The 17,274-nt window shown below is 47.0% G+C and overlaps 1 protein-coding gene across 5 annotated transcripts in view; it reads left to right on the top strand.

Moving 5' to 3' along the window:
* Positions 1 to 17,274, top strand: part of elmo1 (engulfment and cell motility 1 (ced-12 homolog, C. elegans)) — a 178,936-nt gene that overhangs the window by 48,759 nt on the left and 112,903 nt on the right. For all 5 annotated transcript variants that reach the window (NM_001140008.1, XM_014178476.3, XM_045709172.2 and 2 more), the window contains 5 exon segments: positions 4,271 to 4,408; positions 7,358 to 7,398; positions 7,579 to 7,651; positions 7,773 to 7,823; positions 10,864 to 11,033. In NM_001140008.1, the coding sequence (NP_001133480.1) occupies positions 4,331 to 4,408; positions 7,358 to 7,398; positions 7,579 to 7,651; positions 7,773 to 7,823; positions 10,864 to 11,033 (413 nt within the window). In that variant the 5' untranslated portion in view covers positions 4,271 to 4,330.

Here is a 17,274-nt window from a genome sequence, read left to right as displayed (position 1 = left end):
TGTTTACTGCTTCTCTCTGTGATGAGTGCACAAATGGCACCCTATTCCCTACATAGTGCACTATTTTTGACCAGAGATCTATTGGGAATAGGGTACAATTGGGACACGTCTCAAGTCTCTGACAGAGCTCCTGTTGTAAGGGGAAAGGAAGGAAGATGGGTGCACTGAGCTTTCTGAGGTTAACTGTGACACTTCTGCTGCTGCTCCTGTGTTGAAAGATCATGACAGATCTGATTGACAGGCTGAACTTGTTGACAGGATGAATTGATTTTTTCTTTAAAGAGTGAAAGGGTGTGTGTGTGGTGTGTGTGTCTGCGCAGTCATGCTCCTCTGCTCACAGAAAAGGCCAGCTTGTGGTCATCAAGCCAATACTTCCTCCTGTGTTCTTTCTCTCGGTCTCTCTCTCTTTGCCGCCCTCCGCTTTCCTAGAGCGGAGGACAAGAACACCATTTTCTCTGAATGAGCATAAACAAGGGAGAGGCATGAACGGAGAGAGTCAGTGAGGAGCCTGGTTTCATCAACACAGACAGCTGCAGGTCTGGAAGGCCACAGACGTTGGCCTGTGACGGTAAATTAATAACCGTGTAAAAATGACCGTGTAACTAACGGTTACAGATGACGACCATGAAAATAAAATAACCGGCAAAACCGTTTTAAATAAGCCTACATTAATTTTAGGAAAAACACTTATTTCTGAACTTTCTTTTTTCACATAGATCAACTTGCCCTAATAGCAGGCGTACTGATTTGCGTGTCGAAATAGGATCCCTATTAAAAATATCTATATTTGCAGAAACAGTAACAGACAAGGTAGGCATATATTTTTATTTAGAAAATGCAATTGATCTTCTCCAACCTGGCATTTCTTAATTTGTAGATTCATATTTATAAATAGTAACCTTAATAATAATAATAATAATAATGCCATGATAATAATGGGTTTTATTAAGAAGCCTATCCATGTTAATTAACAAGTGAACAAACAGAATTGTGACCTCCCATTTTTACACAGGGCCTTATAAGCCTAAGACAGCAGTAACATACATTTAAACAAAATGGACACCTTCAAAACCGCATGACAAGGAAAAAACAGAAACAAAGAGTCACAGCCCTACACACATACACACACACACACACACACACACACACACACATATACACACACACACACGTCCACTGAAGGCTGTTTCTCAAAGTTCTCATTATACACACTCCAATGTTTAAACCGAGAGGCCGTTATTTCCCTCAGATTTATTTGAATGGTGTAAAAAAGACTGGTGGTTCTTATGAATTTCAGTAAATTCAAATGACAGCAAACAAAAGGTGACTGACTGCCTTTGTGATACCCTGGATGGAAGTAAAGATGCAGCTAGCTAGTGTCTACTGAAGCTATGGCTCCCATGGCAACGGGCCCTGAACAAGGGCTGTGCTTATTATGGGGTGAGCTACACAGTCACAGTACACCAGACCAGGCAGATGACATGATGACTGTCTTTCTGGAATAAACTGCATGAGGGAGAGAGACGTAAGGTTGGAATAAACTGCATGGGGAGAGGGAAAGCGGGAGAGATGGACGTAGGGAAGGTTTGAATAAACAGAGCGAGAGTGAGAGATGAAGGCTCCACACGTGTGCATCCCAAATGGCACCCTAAAATGGCACCCTATTCCTATAGTACACTAATAGGGCCCTGGTCAAAAGTTCAGGAAATAGGGTGCCAGTTGGGACTCAAACCTTCACTACATAGTGCACTTCTTTTGACCAGAGCTCTAATGGGCCCTGGTTAAATTTAGTGCAGCTCATAGGGAAAAGGGTGGTATTGTTTCCTCCCATGGGGGACTGGGTCCATGTGAAAGAGGATTAAATATGTAAAGGGGCTTCTCCTTTAGGAGTGAAGATGATCCAGACTGAAATACTGAATAAATAACACAATGTTGCTTGGCTGGGTTTTACATATCTACAGTGCTCGGTATACTGTTTCTGTCCCAAATGGACCCCTATTCCCTGTGTAGTGCACTACTTTTGACCAGGGCCCATCGGTTAGGGGGCAAAAGTAGTGCACTACCTAAGGAATAGGGTGTCATTTGGTACGTATTCTATATCTACAGTACTCCGTATACACTATTTCCATTTTGGATGGACATTTGGTGTCGTCATATGATGAAGTCCTCACTTGTGGTTTGAAATCAAATATTCCGTTGTCTGTGTCCGTTCTTCTCTGAGTGCAGACGGCAACTTAACCAGTCTTATCTGAGAAAGCCAGGGGGAATCAGACCATCTCTCCATCCATCTCTCTCTCTGCTAAACCTCTTCCTTTCTGCTTTCTCGGTAATACGCAGCGCTTTTATCCCTGGCCTGAGTCACGCAGGATTACTGTTCACTGCCAGGTGTGTGTGTGTCTCTCAGAGAGAAAATGTGTGTGTCTGAGTGAGCATGAGTGTGTGCACACAAGTGGGTGTGAGAGTGTTGTGGGTGTGAGAGGTGTGTGGGTGTGAGTTGTGTGTGTGTGTGTGTGTGAGAATTGTGGGTGTCTGCTAATGCTCCTCAGGCCTGTAACACCTCTGATGCTGCCTGCCCTGTGTGTCACATCACTGCTCTTATCACCCAGAGCCAAGCACGACACACCCTGGCCCCTGGAGATGAGCTGCTGCGGTCAGGTTTAGTAGCATCACCACTGTGGAGGCCCACTCTTACTCTTTCTGTTAAGCTGTAGTTTAATATCTTGGGTATCGTACATACAGACTATTGTGGACAAAGTTTTTCGCAGTGAACTGCTTGATGACAGTTTCTTTGTCAATCGATTTGTTTGTTTACAATTTGTTGGTACTATTTGTTGGTACAGTGTTCTGGTTGTGCCCAATTACTCCCTATATACACCCAGTGTACAAAACATTTCCATGTCAGACTGACCAGGTGAAAGCTATGCTCCCTTATTGATGTCACTTGTTAAATCCACTTCAATCACTGTCGATGAAGGGGAAGAGACAGGTTAAAGACAGATTTTTAAGCCTTGCGACAATTGAGACATGGATTGTGTATGTGTGCCATTCAGAGGGTGAACGGACAAGACAAAATATTGAAGTGTCTTTGAACGTGGTATGGTAGTAGGTGTTACGTGCACAGGTTTGTATCAAGAACTGCAATGCTGCTGGGTTTTTCATACTCAACAGTTTCCTGTGTGTATCAAGAATGGTCCACCAACCAAAGGACATCCAGTCAACTTGACACAACTGTGGGAAGCATTTGAGTCTAAATGGGCCAGCATCCCTGTGGAACGCTTTTGACAGCTGGTAGAGTCCATGCCCCGATGAATTGAGGCTGTTCTGAGGGCAAAAGGGAGTGCAACTCAATATTAGGAAGGTGTTCCTAATGTTTTGTGCACTACTTTTGACCAGAGCTCTATGGTGCAATTTGGGATGCAGAACAAGCCAACTGCACTTTTGCTATTGCAATATTTGGCCTGATCTGGGATCTGTATAAGTGAGTGTAATGCATACCCTCAAGGAAGCTGTGCCCTAGTCAGTGGTGTAAAGTACTTCAGTAAAAATACTATAAAGTACTACTTAAGTTGTTTTTGGGGATATCTGTACTTTGCTATTTATACCATTACTTCACTACATTCCTAAATAAAATGATGTACTTTTTACTCCATACATTTTCCCTGACACCCAAAAGTACTTGTTACATTTTGAATGCTTAGCAGGACAAGGAAATGATTTAATTCAAGAGAACGTCCCTGGTTATCCCTACTGCATCTATCTGGCAGACTCACTAAAAACAAATGCTTTGTTTCTAAATGATGTGTTGGAGTGTGCCCCCTGGCCATCTGTAAATATATATATTTTTAAATGTGTGCTGTCTGGTTTGCTTAATATACGGAATGTAAAATGATTTATACATTTACTTTTGATACTTAAGTGTATTTAAAACCAAATACTTTTAGACTTTTACTCAAGTAGTATTTTACTGGGTGACTTTCACTTTTACTTGAGTCATTTTCTATTAAGGTATCTGTTACTCAAGTATGACAATTGGGTACTTTTTCCATCATAACTCTCATTAATATTTCATCACTGACCTTGTGAACTTTTGAATATTGATGTCACTTGGTTTCAATATAGACTGTGAGTGTGCCTCTTCGTGCAGTGGGTTGGATTACTACTGTATCAGCAACACATTTAGAATTTCTGAGCAAATGGATCAATTCTAGTCTATTCTATTATATTCTGTCCATTAACGTGACCCCCCTCTGTCTGTTTCTCTCCCCTCCAGGTTTGGATGAGAGCTCCTCAGTGAGACAGTGAGGCACCTCCATACCTCTCCACCGCCATCATGCCACCGCCCTCCGACATCGTCAAGGTGGCCATTGAGTGGCCAGGGGCCTTCCCTAAGCTCATGGAGATAGACCAGGTCAGTGCCTGATCAAAAAGAGAGGTCCATTGCCCAATAGACAACCAGTGGCGTTATTCCTATGTGATGCTAGTCCTGTGACTGACTCTGATTAGTGCAGACACGAGTCTTGTTCACAGGGCCTAGAGCATCATTCCCCAACTGGCGGCCGGCCCGCAGGTGGTTTTATTTGGTCCCCCAAGTTTTCTGAGCAAAACAATGACTGTGAGGTTAAAGTGCAGAGTGTCAGCTCTAATTTGAGAGTATTTTCATCTATATCGGGTGAACCGTTTAGAAATTACAGCACTTTTTGCACATAGTCTCCACATTTTAGGGGACCAAAAGTATTGGGACAAATTCACTTATCTGCGTTATAGTAGTAAAAATGCAGTATTTGGTCCCATATTCATAACATGCAATGACTACATCAAGCTTGTGACAACAAATTTGTTGGATGCATTTGCATTTCTCTCTCTCTCTCTCTCTCTCTCTCTCTCTCTCTCTCTCTCTCTCTCTCTCTCTCTCTCTCTCTCTCTCTCTCTCTCTCCCCCTGCCTCTATCCCTCCTCCATCTCTTTCTCTCTCTCTCTCTCTCTCCCCCTGCCTCTATCCCTCCTCCATCTCTTTCTCTCTCTCTCTCTCTCTCCCCCTGCCTCTATCCCTCCTCCATCTCTTTCTCTCCATCTCTCCTCCCTCTCCCCCTGCCTCTATCCCTCCTCCATCTCTTTCTCTCTCTCTCTCTCTCTCTCCCCCTGCCTCTATCCCTCCTCCATCTCTTTCTCTCCATCTCTCCTCCCTCTCCCCCTGCCTCTATCCCTCCTCCATCTCTTTCTCTCCATCTCTCCTCCCTGTCTCTATCCCTCCTCCATCTCTTTCTCTCCATCTCTCCTCCCTCCCTGCCTCTATCCCTCCTCCATCTCTTTCCATATCCCCCTTTCCCTTTACTCCCCTCCCTCTCTTTTCCTCCCTCTCTCTTCTCCTCCCTCTCTCTCACCTCCCTCCCTCTATCTCTACTCTCCTCCTCCTCACCTCCCTCTCTCTACTCTCCTCCTCCTCAATCTCTACTCTCCTCCTCCCTCCCCCCTCCCTCCCTCCCTCCCTCCCTCCCTCCCTCCCTCCCTCCCTCCCTCCCTCCCTCCTCCCTCCCTCCCTCCCTCCCTCCCTCCCTCCCTCCCTCCCTCCCTCTCTACTCTCCTCCTCCTCTATCTCTCCTCTCCTCCTCCTCACCTCCCTCAATCTCCTCTCCCCTCCCCTTCTCTATCTCTCCTCCCTCCCTCCCTCTCTTCCCTCTCTACTCTCCACCCTCCCTCTGATCCCTCTCCATCTCTCCTCCCTCCCTCCCTCTCATCCCTCTCTACTCTCCTCCCTCCCTCTCTCCATCTCTCCTCCTCCCTCCCTCCCTCCCTCCCTCCCTCCCTCCATCTCTCCTCCCTCCATCTCTCCTCTCTCCATATCTCCTCTCCTCTGTGGCCTCTGTACTTTAGCAGCAAATGCCTGCCTGCCTCCATTGGAGATTGAGTCACTCTTACTGTGTTAAACCAGCTCCGCTCAGTGCTCTGGATCCCATTGAGACTAGCTCTACATAAATCTAAAGAGCCTCTTCAGAGAGAACTTCTGCGTCACTCCATCATGCAGCACCACATTTTATTTCTCTCCAGAACTCTGCTGCTGTGCCTCCCAGGCTGCTACCCAAACATTTGCTTGTTTAGCGTCAGAGAATTGATCTAAGTACTGAACATGCTAATGAGATAACGCTAGCTAGAGGGGCTGGAGCAGCTGGGAGGGAGGAAGCCTCTGACCTGGGGGTAAGGGTAGAGGGGGGTGGGGGAGAAGAGAGCTGGGGTGCCAACGGACATGTCGTCCACTTTTTGCTGCTAAGTTTTCGTGCGTGTGTTTCCATGCATGTTTACACTAAAATTAATACTTTAGTATGGAACGAATTGCAAAAATCACTGAAGCTGGAGACTCATATTCTCCCTCACTAACTTTAAGCATCAGCTGTCAGAGCAGCTTACAGATCATTGCACCTGTACATAGCCCATCTGTCAATAGCGCACCCAACTACCTCATCCCCATATTGTTATTCCTTTTTTTGCTCCTTTGCACGCCAGTATCTCTACTTGCATATTCATCTTATGCACATCTATCACTCCTGTGTTTAATTGCTAAATTGTAATTATTTCGCCGCTATGGCCTATTTATTGCCTTTCCTCCCTAATCTTACCTCATTTGCACTCACTGTATGTAGACTTTTCTATTGTGTTATTGACTGTACTTTTGTTTATTCCATGTGTAACTCTGTGTTGTTGTATGTGTCGCACTGCTTTGCTTTATCTTGGCCAGGTCGCAGTTGTAAAGGAGAACTTGTTCTCAACTAGCCTACCTGGTTAAATAAAGGTTAAATAAATAAAATACCGTCTGTCACTAAAACTCACAACTCCTCCAAAAACACACAATGCACCCCCTCCCTATGTCCCTTCTGTCTGGAGAGGGACTTCATAGTTATACACCATACCATTGAAATCTTTTATGGAACTATTATGATGTGCAGATGGTTGTTGATTCAACAGCAGAACATCTGGGTGCATCCCAAATGGCACCCTGGTCAAAAGTAGTGCACTATGTAGGGAATAGGGAGCCATTTAGGACCTAGACCTGTTTTGACATAGGGTTTGGACCATGCTGTCCAGCTCCTCGACCACTGACCACTGTACCACTCCGCCCTGCATCATGTTCTAAACGTAGACTGGTCCCAGATCTGTTTGTGCCATCTTGCCAACTGGCGTGACAATGACCATATGTGTTGGCAAGATGGCACAAACAGATCTGGGAATGCTCTGGGGTTCTATTTGAATTCATCTCATATAATATAAAGTCATTGTTCCCCCACTTCCATTGAAGTAGCTGTACTTAAAGGATATTGTGTTTTCTAATGAGGATGAACTATACTTTCTCATTCTTCTTTTCTCAGAAAAAGCCCCTCTCAGCCATTATCAAAGAAGTGTGCGAAGGGTAAGGAAATATTTTTCTCTCTCTGTCTCTGATAACCTTGAAGAAATGCTGTGTAGTTGTGTTTATGTAATGTATTTAAATAAAAATCCTACTGAGTGTTTTTATCTGCCATTGAGAGATGCAGTGTTTTTCCAATTCAAAGCTCAAATGCGTTTTAATGTTTTACATTTTCTTCTTCAGATGGTCTTTGGGGAACCACGAAAACTTTGCTCTGCAAAATGCTGATTCCACTAATTTCTACATCACAGAAAAGGTTGGCTTCAACTTTCTTGTTAGCTTTGTCATATTGGACTAAACAATAATAAATAATAATCCACCTCAGCATTTAATGTTATAAATCCCACCTCTATGTTGTCCCTCTCCTGTCTTGGCAGAATCGCAACGACATAAAGAATGGTTCTATACTGCGACTGACAACATCTCCTGTAAGTTTGGGTTATGTATTCATTAAGTTTGTCCTAAAACATACTGAAAGAGGAAGGGAGTCTTTCTTCATGGAGCTGCAATAGTTTAATGTTAAAAAGCTACATCTCCTTTTGATATTTTTACCTTTTTCTCCATTTTAAAAGTGAAGTTGAACATCACATTCCATAGTAAAGTTAACTGGAGAATTTCAGGGTTAAGTGGAAAGACACAGTTTAGGGTTAAGTTGGGTGATGTACTACTTATTCAACTCACACAATCATTAGGTCATCATTCCTTCCTGTTTGTAACGTGATGATTGTGTTAGAAACTGAGTATTGTGACAGAGTGTCTGCCATCCCTATTGTCGTGTCTTTGGGGTACCATTAAACTGAAGACATGTTTATCAATTAACTCCCTGTAATTATTATCACGCGATCAAACTGATTAATCGTTTAATTGTAATTAACTAGGAGATCGGGGCACCAAGGAAAATATTCAGATTACAAAGTTATAATTTTCCATATATAACTTTCCTATATTATAATATTATATTCTATTATAGTATAGGCCGATTATCTTCTGGTTTAAATGGTGTATTTTACCTCGCGTCCAGTCTCATTCCAAACGTCGTAAATTGTTGTATCTGCACGAACCCAGTCTTTACTAAGAGTCATCCATACATCAATTGTCTTAAAATCATTTATTTACTAAACTAAATAATTCACAGAAAGTATACAAACAGTAATTATCATCACAAAGAATTGGTAGAGTAATGTGCCCTAGTGGGCTAAACAGGCATGGCTGGTCTGTTAGACAAAGGGTCATAAAAAGTTCAGCTGAGGAGGCACACAGAGTTCATTAATATTAACAATTGATATGCTAAACCTTTGCACATGAACGCTCACTCATTCGGGAACAATTGCAATCAATATATATTTACGCTCAGTGTGTCGTCGGGATCCTTGTTGGAGCGTCGTTCTGTTGGAGAGTTTTGTCCGCGTTCTCTCTCTCTCTCTCTCTCTCTCTCTCTCGGTTAGAATGGATCTTTCAAAGCGACATTCATTAATGTCATCATAGAATGGATGTTTTGTCGGTCTTCGCGTTCAATTATATAATTTCTAGCTGCAGACTATTAATTAATATCAAAGACTTGTTCTTATTCTGTCGATATCGATAGTCTAAAAGTTAACCACGTGGTATAGTTCACTTTCAGTAGAGGAATTGGATGGTCAAACCTATTGGCCAACTCGCAATGGAGTGGAGCCCTGGTCTGAAGAAAGTAAATCAGGGTGGGGTTTTATAGTGAACATAGAACAGGCTTGTCACATGACGCCTGGTCCTGTCTGTGTCCCTGGGGGCGTGCCGATGACTGATTTAATCTTTGAACATAAATACATTCTATCACATTAACATCAGTACAAGGCATCTCAATGTATTACAAAATAGCTTTATCCTTATTAATACATTCTATACAACCATGTGGATGCAAGTCCCACAGCTGAGGCTCTTATATCAACAGTTTTATGGTAATATTGCTATATTGTCTCTTCTGAGTATCACAAAATTGTACCAAGCGGACCAGTTCGTAGCTGGATTCTTCACCAATCTTCCATACCTTCTCCAGAACATAAATGTCGTTCGGTTCCCCAATTCTGTGAGTTGGAAGAATTTCATGTGTCTCTCTATGGGCCATGTGGCCAGAGATTCTCCTCTGGAATTTTACCACCCCTTCACACAGGGACTGGGTGGGGGGAGGTAGGTTGGGGGATGGTGCAAGGGGGAGGGGGTCAACTGTCCTCCCTGTGCTCAAAGAGGCCAACGTCATGACACTATCATGACATCTTAGTCTCTCCTGTCCACTTCTCCTCCTGCCTTCTTCTTCCTCTAATCCCTCGGATAGATAGAGGCTGAGAGGTTATTCTTCCAAAGCCTGGAATAGTGTCTGCTGTTGAGGTGAAACTCTCCAGACAGGCCCATGCAGACGTGTCTGGAGAGAGTCTAGGGGGGATGGCAACAAGACCCGTAACATAACTCATGCAAATTATAACAGTGAAAAAGTAACAGGGAGAACAAATTCCCATAGACAACTTAAATCTACCGTCAAACACTAATGGTTTATTGTTAAACACACGGTAAAGGGGGGTGGAAGAGGGGCTGAGCTGGACCCAAGGAAAGAAACAATAATCCAAAAACACCCCTAAGCTAGACTAGCCTACTCAATACAGCTAACCAAAAATATAGTGGGTGGTCCGCCCAGTTCTAACTAGTGTATTTAGACACTGTTGTCCTACGGGTAGTGTATGCCCATGGGAGACTGGTCCTGGTACCCCCTTTTCCCACCATCAAACAAACATGCACCACAACAATACAATACTCACAGGATACCGGACAAAGTGACATGTAGGTGCAAAAACAAAAGCGAGATCTAGCTTTACAAAGAGAGAGGGAGAGAGATTCAGAGAGAATGAGTGACAGAGAGATCGAGCTCCAGAGAAAACAACTGACTGGGGTTTTAAACCAAGGGAAAGGGGCTATGATAGGGTAAGTGGAAAGGAGCAGGTGTCTTCTGATTGGGGAATGATTGCCACCTGTGAGGAGGAGAAGGAGAGAAAAGAAATACACACACACACACAGGATACATACACATGTTGAAAGTATCCGTAACAAGAGGGTTAGATAGCCATTTTTTCACCTTCTCTGCATACTTGTTGCGGCCTGGCTAATCCCTTGAAGCCAATAACAGTCCGCGCTGAAGACATGGCTGCAAAAAGGGAAGCCCTGACGTAGTTTACACATGTTGTACTATCCGCTCCATCCATAATGGAAGAAATGACACTAGTCTTTACCAGCACTTCAAGCCCGTTAAGTCAACAACTCCGCTGGTACTGTGTACTGTGTATGTTGACTGCGTAACTCTCTCCCTCTTCCCCCTTGCCAGGCCTACACTGTTCTCTGTCCTTTTAACTCCAGTCTCAGACGACTGCTCAACATGCGCATATGGTCAGTGTTTAACCCTGTCTCTCTCTGCCCTCTCCCCGGCTGTGTCCCCCTCCTCTCCAGTCTCAGATGGCGGGCCAGCTCCACGAGAGGATCCAGTCATCTAGTATGGATGCCAAGCTAGAGGCCCTAAAGGACCTGGCCAACTCTTCCAGAGACGTCACCTTCGCCCAGGAGTTCATCAACCTGGATGGCATCTCACTGCTCACACAGATGGTGGAGAGCGGTACAGAGTACGTACTTTCTTTTCTCTCCTCCTTTCTCCACCTCAGACTTCTCTCCTCTGATCAACTCTTACTTCTCTCCTCTGATCAACTCTTACTCCAGTATAGTCTCCTGTAAATTACAGTTAGCTGACTTGCCCCCAGTAAAAGCCACCGAGTCCCATATTCTCATCTCCTATCTGCCAACTAATGTAGAGTCTATGGAGTGGATGGGCTCTGAGGTTCTATGTGGAGGATTTAGTACCACAGGGTGACGTGGTCTGTACCAGGGTCAGTCCCAGTGTGCTACACAGTACTACAGACAACACTAGGTGTGTTCAGTCAGCAGGTCTCAGATCAGGTTTTGGGGAACTGAAGCCTTGGCAGGTGCACTGTCCATCCTGAGAGGGTAGGGAGCAAAAACTGACCCTAGTGCAGCACGTGAATTCAGAGTATCCTCATCGGAAAGTGTTTGACTCCGATGACTAACTGATAAAGAATCTTGTGTACACGTATCGTGTGATACTGATGCTGTCAAAGTGCCAACCTTGCTTTCTCTGACAGCTGCAATGTTTCTCTGAGCTTTACACTTTCAGACACTCTGGCTTACAACAACCGACAAACTCCAAATCATCCACACAGATCCGGTCCTGACCCAGCAGTGTTCTCTTTTTTTGTGAACAATTGTTTTTATAAGTACAGTAAATGAGAATCACAACACTTTTTTTTTTACAATTATACCCTCCCACACCCCATTCTACCTCATCCCAACCAAACCCCTGGCGGCCCCACCCCATCCCCAAGCAGTGTTCTCTTAATAAAGCGTGGTCTGTCTCGCTGGGCTTTGGGCCTAGTAAGTTGACTATGTCTCAAATGGCAAACTATTTCCCAGTGCTCTACTATGGCTCAGGGCAAAGTAGTGCACTATGAAGGGACTAGGGTGCCATTCGGGAAGTAGACGCTGTCTCAGCTGAAGGTTACGGCGAGGGCAGGCAGTGGCGTTTTGCTGAGGTGGAGTTTCTCAGCCGTGATGTTGACTGGAACCCCATGGGGGGAGCGAGGGAGAGAGAGAGGCTTGAAAGGGAGAGAGAGAGGCTTGAAAGGGAGAGAGAGAGGCTTGAGAGGGAGAGAGAGAGGCTTGAGAGGGAGAGAGAGAGGCTTGAGAGGGAGAGAGAGAGGCTTGAGAGGGAGAGAGAGAGGCTTGAGAGGGAGAGAGAGAGGCTTGAGAGGGAGAGGCTTGAGAGGGAGAGGCTTGAGAGGGAGAGAGAGAGGCTTGAGAGGGAGAGAGAGAGAGAGAGAGGGAGAGAGAGAGAGAGAAGAGAGAGGCTTGAGAGGGAGAGAGAGAGGCTTGAGAGGGAGGGGGAGAGAGGCTTGAGAGGGAGGGGGAGAGAGGCTTGAGAGGGAGGGGGGGAGAGAGAGAGGGAGGGAGGGAGAGAGAGAGTCTTGAGAGGGAGGGAGGGAGGGAGGGAGGGAGGGAGAGAGAGGCTTGAGAGGGAGGGAGAGAGAGGCTTGAGAGGGAGGGAGGGAGGGAGGGAGGGAGGGAGGGAGGGAGGGAGAGAGAGAGGCTTGAGAGGGAGGGAGGGAGGGAGGGAGAGAGAGAGGCTTGAGAGGGAGGGAGGGAGGGAGAGAGAGAGGCTTGAAAGGGAGAGAGGGAGGGAGAGAGAGAGGCTTGAGAGGGAGGGAGGGAGAGAGAGAGGCTTGAGAGGGAGAGAGAGAGGCTTGAGAGGGAGGGGGAGAGAGGCTTGAGAGGGAGGGGGAGAGAGGCTTGAGAGGGAGGGGGAGAGAGGCTTGAGAGGGAGGGGGGGAGAGAGAGAGGGAGGGAGGGAGAGAGAGAGTCTTGAGAGGGAGGGAGGGAGAGAGAGGCTTGAGAGGGAGGGAGAGAGAGGCTTGAGAGGGAGGGAGAGAGAGGCTTGAGAGGGAGGGAGAGGGAGAGAGAGAGAGAGAGAGAGGCTTGAGAGGGAGAGAGAGAGGCTTGAGAGGGAGGGGGAGAGAGGCTTGAGAGGGAGGGGGGGAGAGAGAGAGGGAGGGAGGGAGAGAGAGAGAGTCTTGAGAGGGAGGGAGGGAGGGAGAGAGAGACTTGAGAGGGAGGGAGAGAGAGGCTTGAGAGGGAGGGAGGGAGAGAGAGAGGCTTGGGAGGGAGGGAGGGAGGGAGAGAGAGAGGCTTGGGAGGGAGGGAGGGAGGGAGAGAGAGAGGCTTGAAAGGGAGAGAGGGAGGGAGAGAGAGAGGCTTGAGAGGGAAGGAGGGAGAGAGAGAGGCTTGAAAGGGAGAGAGGGAGGGAGGGAGAGAGAGAGAGGCTTGAGAGGGAGGGAGGGAGAGAGAGGCTTGAGAGGGAGGGAGGGAGAGAGAGGCTTGAGAGGGAGGGAGGGAGAGAGAGAGAGGCTTGAGAGGGAGGGAGGGAGGGAGGGAGGGAGGGAGAGAGGCTTGAGAGGGAGGGAGGGAGAGAGAGGCTTGAGAGGGAGGGAGGGAGGGAGGGAGAGAGAGAGGCTTGAGAGGGAGGGAGAGAGGGAGGCTTGAGAGGGAGGGAGAGAGAGAGGCTTGAGAGGCTTGAGAGGGAGGGAGGGAGAGAGGCTTGAGAGGGAGGGAGGGAGAGAGAGGCTTGAGAGGGAGGGAGGGAGAGAGAGAGGCTTGAGAGGGAGGGAGGGAGAGAGAGAGGCTTGGGAGGGAGGGAGGGAGGGAGAGAGGCTTGAGAGGGAGAGAGGCTTGAGAGGGAGAGAGGCTTGAGAGGGAGAGAGGCAAGGAGAGGGAGAGAGGCAAGGAGAGGGAGAGAGGCAAGGAGAGGGAGAGAGGCAAGGAGAGGGAGAGAGGCAAGGAGAGAGAGAGAGGCAAGGAGAGAGAGAGAGGCAAGGAGAGAGAGAGAGGCAAGGAGAGAGAGAGAGGCAAGGAGAGAGAGAGAGGCAAGGAGGGTTGAGAGGCAGGGAGGGTTGAGAGGCAGGGAGAGTTGAGAGGCAGGGAGAGGGAGGGGGTTGAGGGGCAGGGAGAGGGAGAGGGTTGAGAGGGAGAGAGAGGGGGTTGAGAGGGAGAGAGAGGGGGTTGAGAGGCAGGGAGAGGGGGTTGAGAGGCAGGGAGAGGGGGTTGAGAGGCAGGGAGAGGGGGTTGAGAGGCAGGGAGAGGGGGTTGAGAGGCAGGGAGAGGGGGTTGAGAGGCAGGGAGAGGGGGTTGAGAGGCAGGGAGAGGGGGTTGAGAGGCAGGGAGAGGCAGGGAGAGTTGGTTGAGAGGCCGGGAGAGGGGGAGAGAGTTGGTTGAGAGGCAGGGAGAGGGGGAGAGAGTTGGTTGAGAGGCAGGGAGAGGGGGAGAGAGTTGGTTGAGAGGCAGGGAGAGGGGGAGAGAGTTGGTTGAGCGGGAGAGAGAGGCTTGAGCGGAGGAGGGAGGGAGGGAGCGAGCGAGCCAGGGCCATGCTGTGTGAGCGTAGAGTGATTACGGAGTCAAAACGCACATTGGAGACTCTAACAAGATGCACATATTTGCATGTACACACATACACACACACCGTCTGTTTCTCACACACTTACACCTTCCATTCAATGACACACAGTCAGACGTCTCCAGTCACCCAGATCTGTTTCCACTCTACTGTACTGAACGGTCCTGAATCCAAACGAATGCTTGTCATTCCCAGGAGCCTCTCATGGATGGCTAGCCTGAGGGCTCTGGACACATCATTTACAGGGCCTCAGCGGTCTGAAACACACACACACACACACACACACACACACACACACACACACACACACTGTTCTGCTACATGCCATCCTCATTATGCCGCCCCAGCCCAGAGACTTCCTAGTTAACTGCTCGCATGCAAAGGGCTGCACCATGCAAGGTCAGCCCTGATAGACCACGAAGAGTCTCTCTGTCACTTGGAATTACTGTTAGTGTATCTGTCCTCTACAATGGTAACTAGTACCTTCCATTCTGTTAGTGTATCTGTCCTCTACAATGGTAACTAGTACCTTCCATTCTGTTAGTGTATCTGTCCTCTACAATTGTAACTAGTAGAGTATCCTCCATTCTTGTACAGGGAGGTGAAGGCCCACCCTAGTTACATTCAGTATGTGTGTCCCAAGTGATCTGTATTTACATGTTATAAATGCATATTCATTCCCTATTAATCATTTTCCCTCCCCCTCTGTCCTCCTATAAGCAGTGCTGCCCACTTAATTCCCCCACGGTGCATACTGCCACCTCAGGCGTATTTCTTTAAATATGTTTTTATGTAGATTATTCATGCGTCAACAGTTGTTATCCCCAGAGTGTTAAAGTGCAGGCGTGTGTGTGTTTATAACTCTACAATCCCCATTGACATTCCTGACAACCAACTAGCGTAATATGATCATTCACAGGCTTAGGAAAAAGAGACACAAGGGAGCAGTTCTTTCTGATATCCCAGTCTTGGGCATGACGTCATGCTGTTTTAATGTGGGCTGCTGTATCAGTCAATTAAAGAAGTTTTGCGCCCCCTATTGGTCTAGTATCATAACATACAGGTTCCAGAACTGCTGAGAATGTACAGTGCAGTAACATCAACTGCCAAACATTTTGGATCCCTGGGGAATTATGTCCATTTTGTGACAGACTTACTCTTCTGTCACAAAACAAGATGGTATTGAAATCTAGCTGGAGATTTACTGAGTCCGCATGATCCAAGTTTGTCTCAAAATAGATTTCTGTCTTGTTAAATCTTGTTGTTAAATGAAATGTGGCCATTATTGTCTCTGTCATCCCCTCAAGCACAGCATGTAGTGTAACTGTCTGTCTGTCTGTCTGTCTGTCTGTCTGTCTGTCTGTCTGTCTGTCTGTCTGTCTGTCTGTCTGTCTGTCTGTCTGTCTGTCTGTCTGTCTGTCTGTCTGTCTGTCTGTCTGTCTGTCTGTCTGTCTGTCTGTCTGTCTGTCTGTCTGTCTGTCTGTCTGTCTGTCTGTCTGTCTGTCTGTCTGTCTGTCTGTCTGTCTGTCTGTCTGTCTGTCTGTCTGTCTGTCTGTCTGTCTGTCTGTCTGTCTGTCTGTCTGTCTGTCTGTCTGTCTGTCTGTCTGTCTGTCTGTCTGTCTGTCTGTCTGTCTGTCTGTCTGTCTGTCTGTCTGTCTGTCTGTCTGTCTGTCTGTCTGTCTGTCTGTCTGTCTGTCTGTCTGTCTGTCTGTCTGTCTGTCTGTCTGTCTGTCTGTCTGTCTGTCTGTCTGTCTGTCTGTCTGTCTGTCTGTCTGTCTGTCTGTCTGTCTGTCTGTCTGTCTGTCTGTCTGTCTGTCTGTCTGTCTGTCTGTCTGTCTGTCTGTCTGTCTGTCTGTCTGTCTGTCTGTCTGTCTGTCTGTCTGTCTGTCTGTCTGTCTGTCTGTCTGTCTGTCTGTCTGTCTGTCTGTCTGTCTGTCTGTCTGTCTGTCTGTCTGTCTGTCTGTCTGTCTGTCTGTCTGTCTGTCTGTCTGTCTGTCTGTCTGTCTGTCTGTCTGTCTGTCTGTCTGTCTGTCTGTCTGTCTGTCTGTCTGTCTGTCTGTCTGTCTGTCTGTCTGTCTGTCTGTCTGTCTGTCTGTCTGTCTGTCTGTCTGTCTGTCTGTCTGTCTGTCTGTCTGTCTGTCTGTCTGTCTGTCTGTCTGTCTGTCTGTCTGTCTGTCTGTCTGTCTGTCTGTCTGTCTGTCTGTCTGTCTGTCTGTCTGTCTGTCTGTCTGTCTGTCTGTCTGTCTGTCTGTCTGTCTGTCTGTCTGTCTGTCTGTCTGTCTGTCTGTCTGTCTGTCTGTCTGTCTGTCTGTCTGTCTGTCTGTCTGTCTGTCTGTCTGTCTGTCTGTCTCAGCTTCCCAAACAGTACTTCTGCTTTCCGTGCTTTGTGTTCAGTCTGTCATCAATTGGCTCCTAACCAATTGTGACGTGATTTGATCTGATTGTGATCTAAAAGTTTACCTGATCAGAAATCAGCCCTCCTACTCTGAGATGCTTGATACACCCCCTGGATCTGATCTTATCATAAAAAAGCTACATACCCACCTGGGGAATGTGTTCTATTGTCTAACACACACACACACACACACCCACCTGGGTAATGTGTTCTATTGTCTAACACACACACACACACACACCCACCTGGGTAATGTGTTCTATTGTCTAACTCACACACACACACACCCACCTGGGTAATGTGTTCTATTGTCTAACACACACACACACACACACACCCACCTGGGTAATGTGTTCTATTGTCTAACTCACACACACACACACGCACGCACACCTGGGTAATGTGTTCTATTGTCTAACTCACACACACACCCACCTGGGTAATGTGTTCTATT

Source organism: Salmo salar, chromosome 27 (genome assembly GCF_965601325.2).
Source record: "Salmo salar chromosome 27, fSalSal1, whole genome shotgun sequence".
Taxonomy (NCBI): domain Eukaryota; kingdom Metazoa; phylum Chordata; class Actinopteri; order Salmoniformes; family Salmonidae; genus Salmo; species Salmo salar.
Note: the sequence above shows the minus strand (reverse complement) of the source record. Positions and strands in the feature narration are given on the sequence as shown.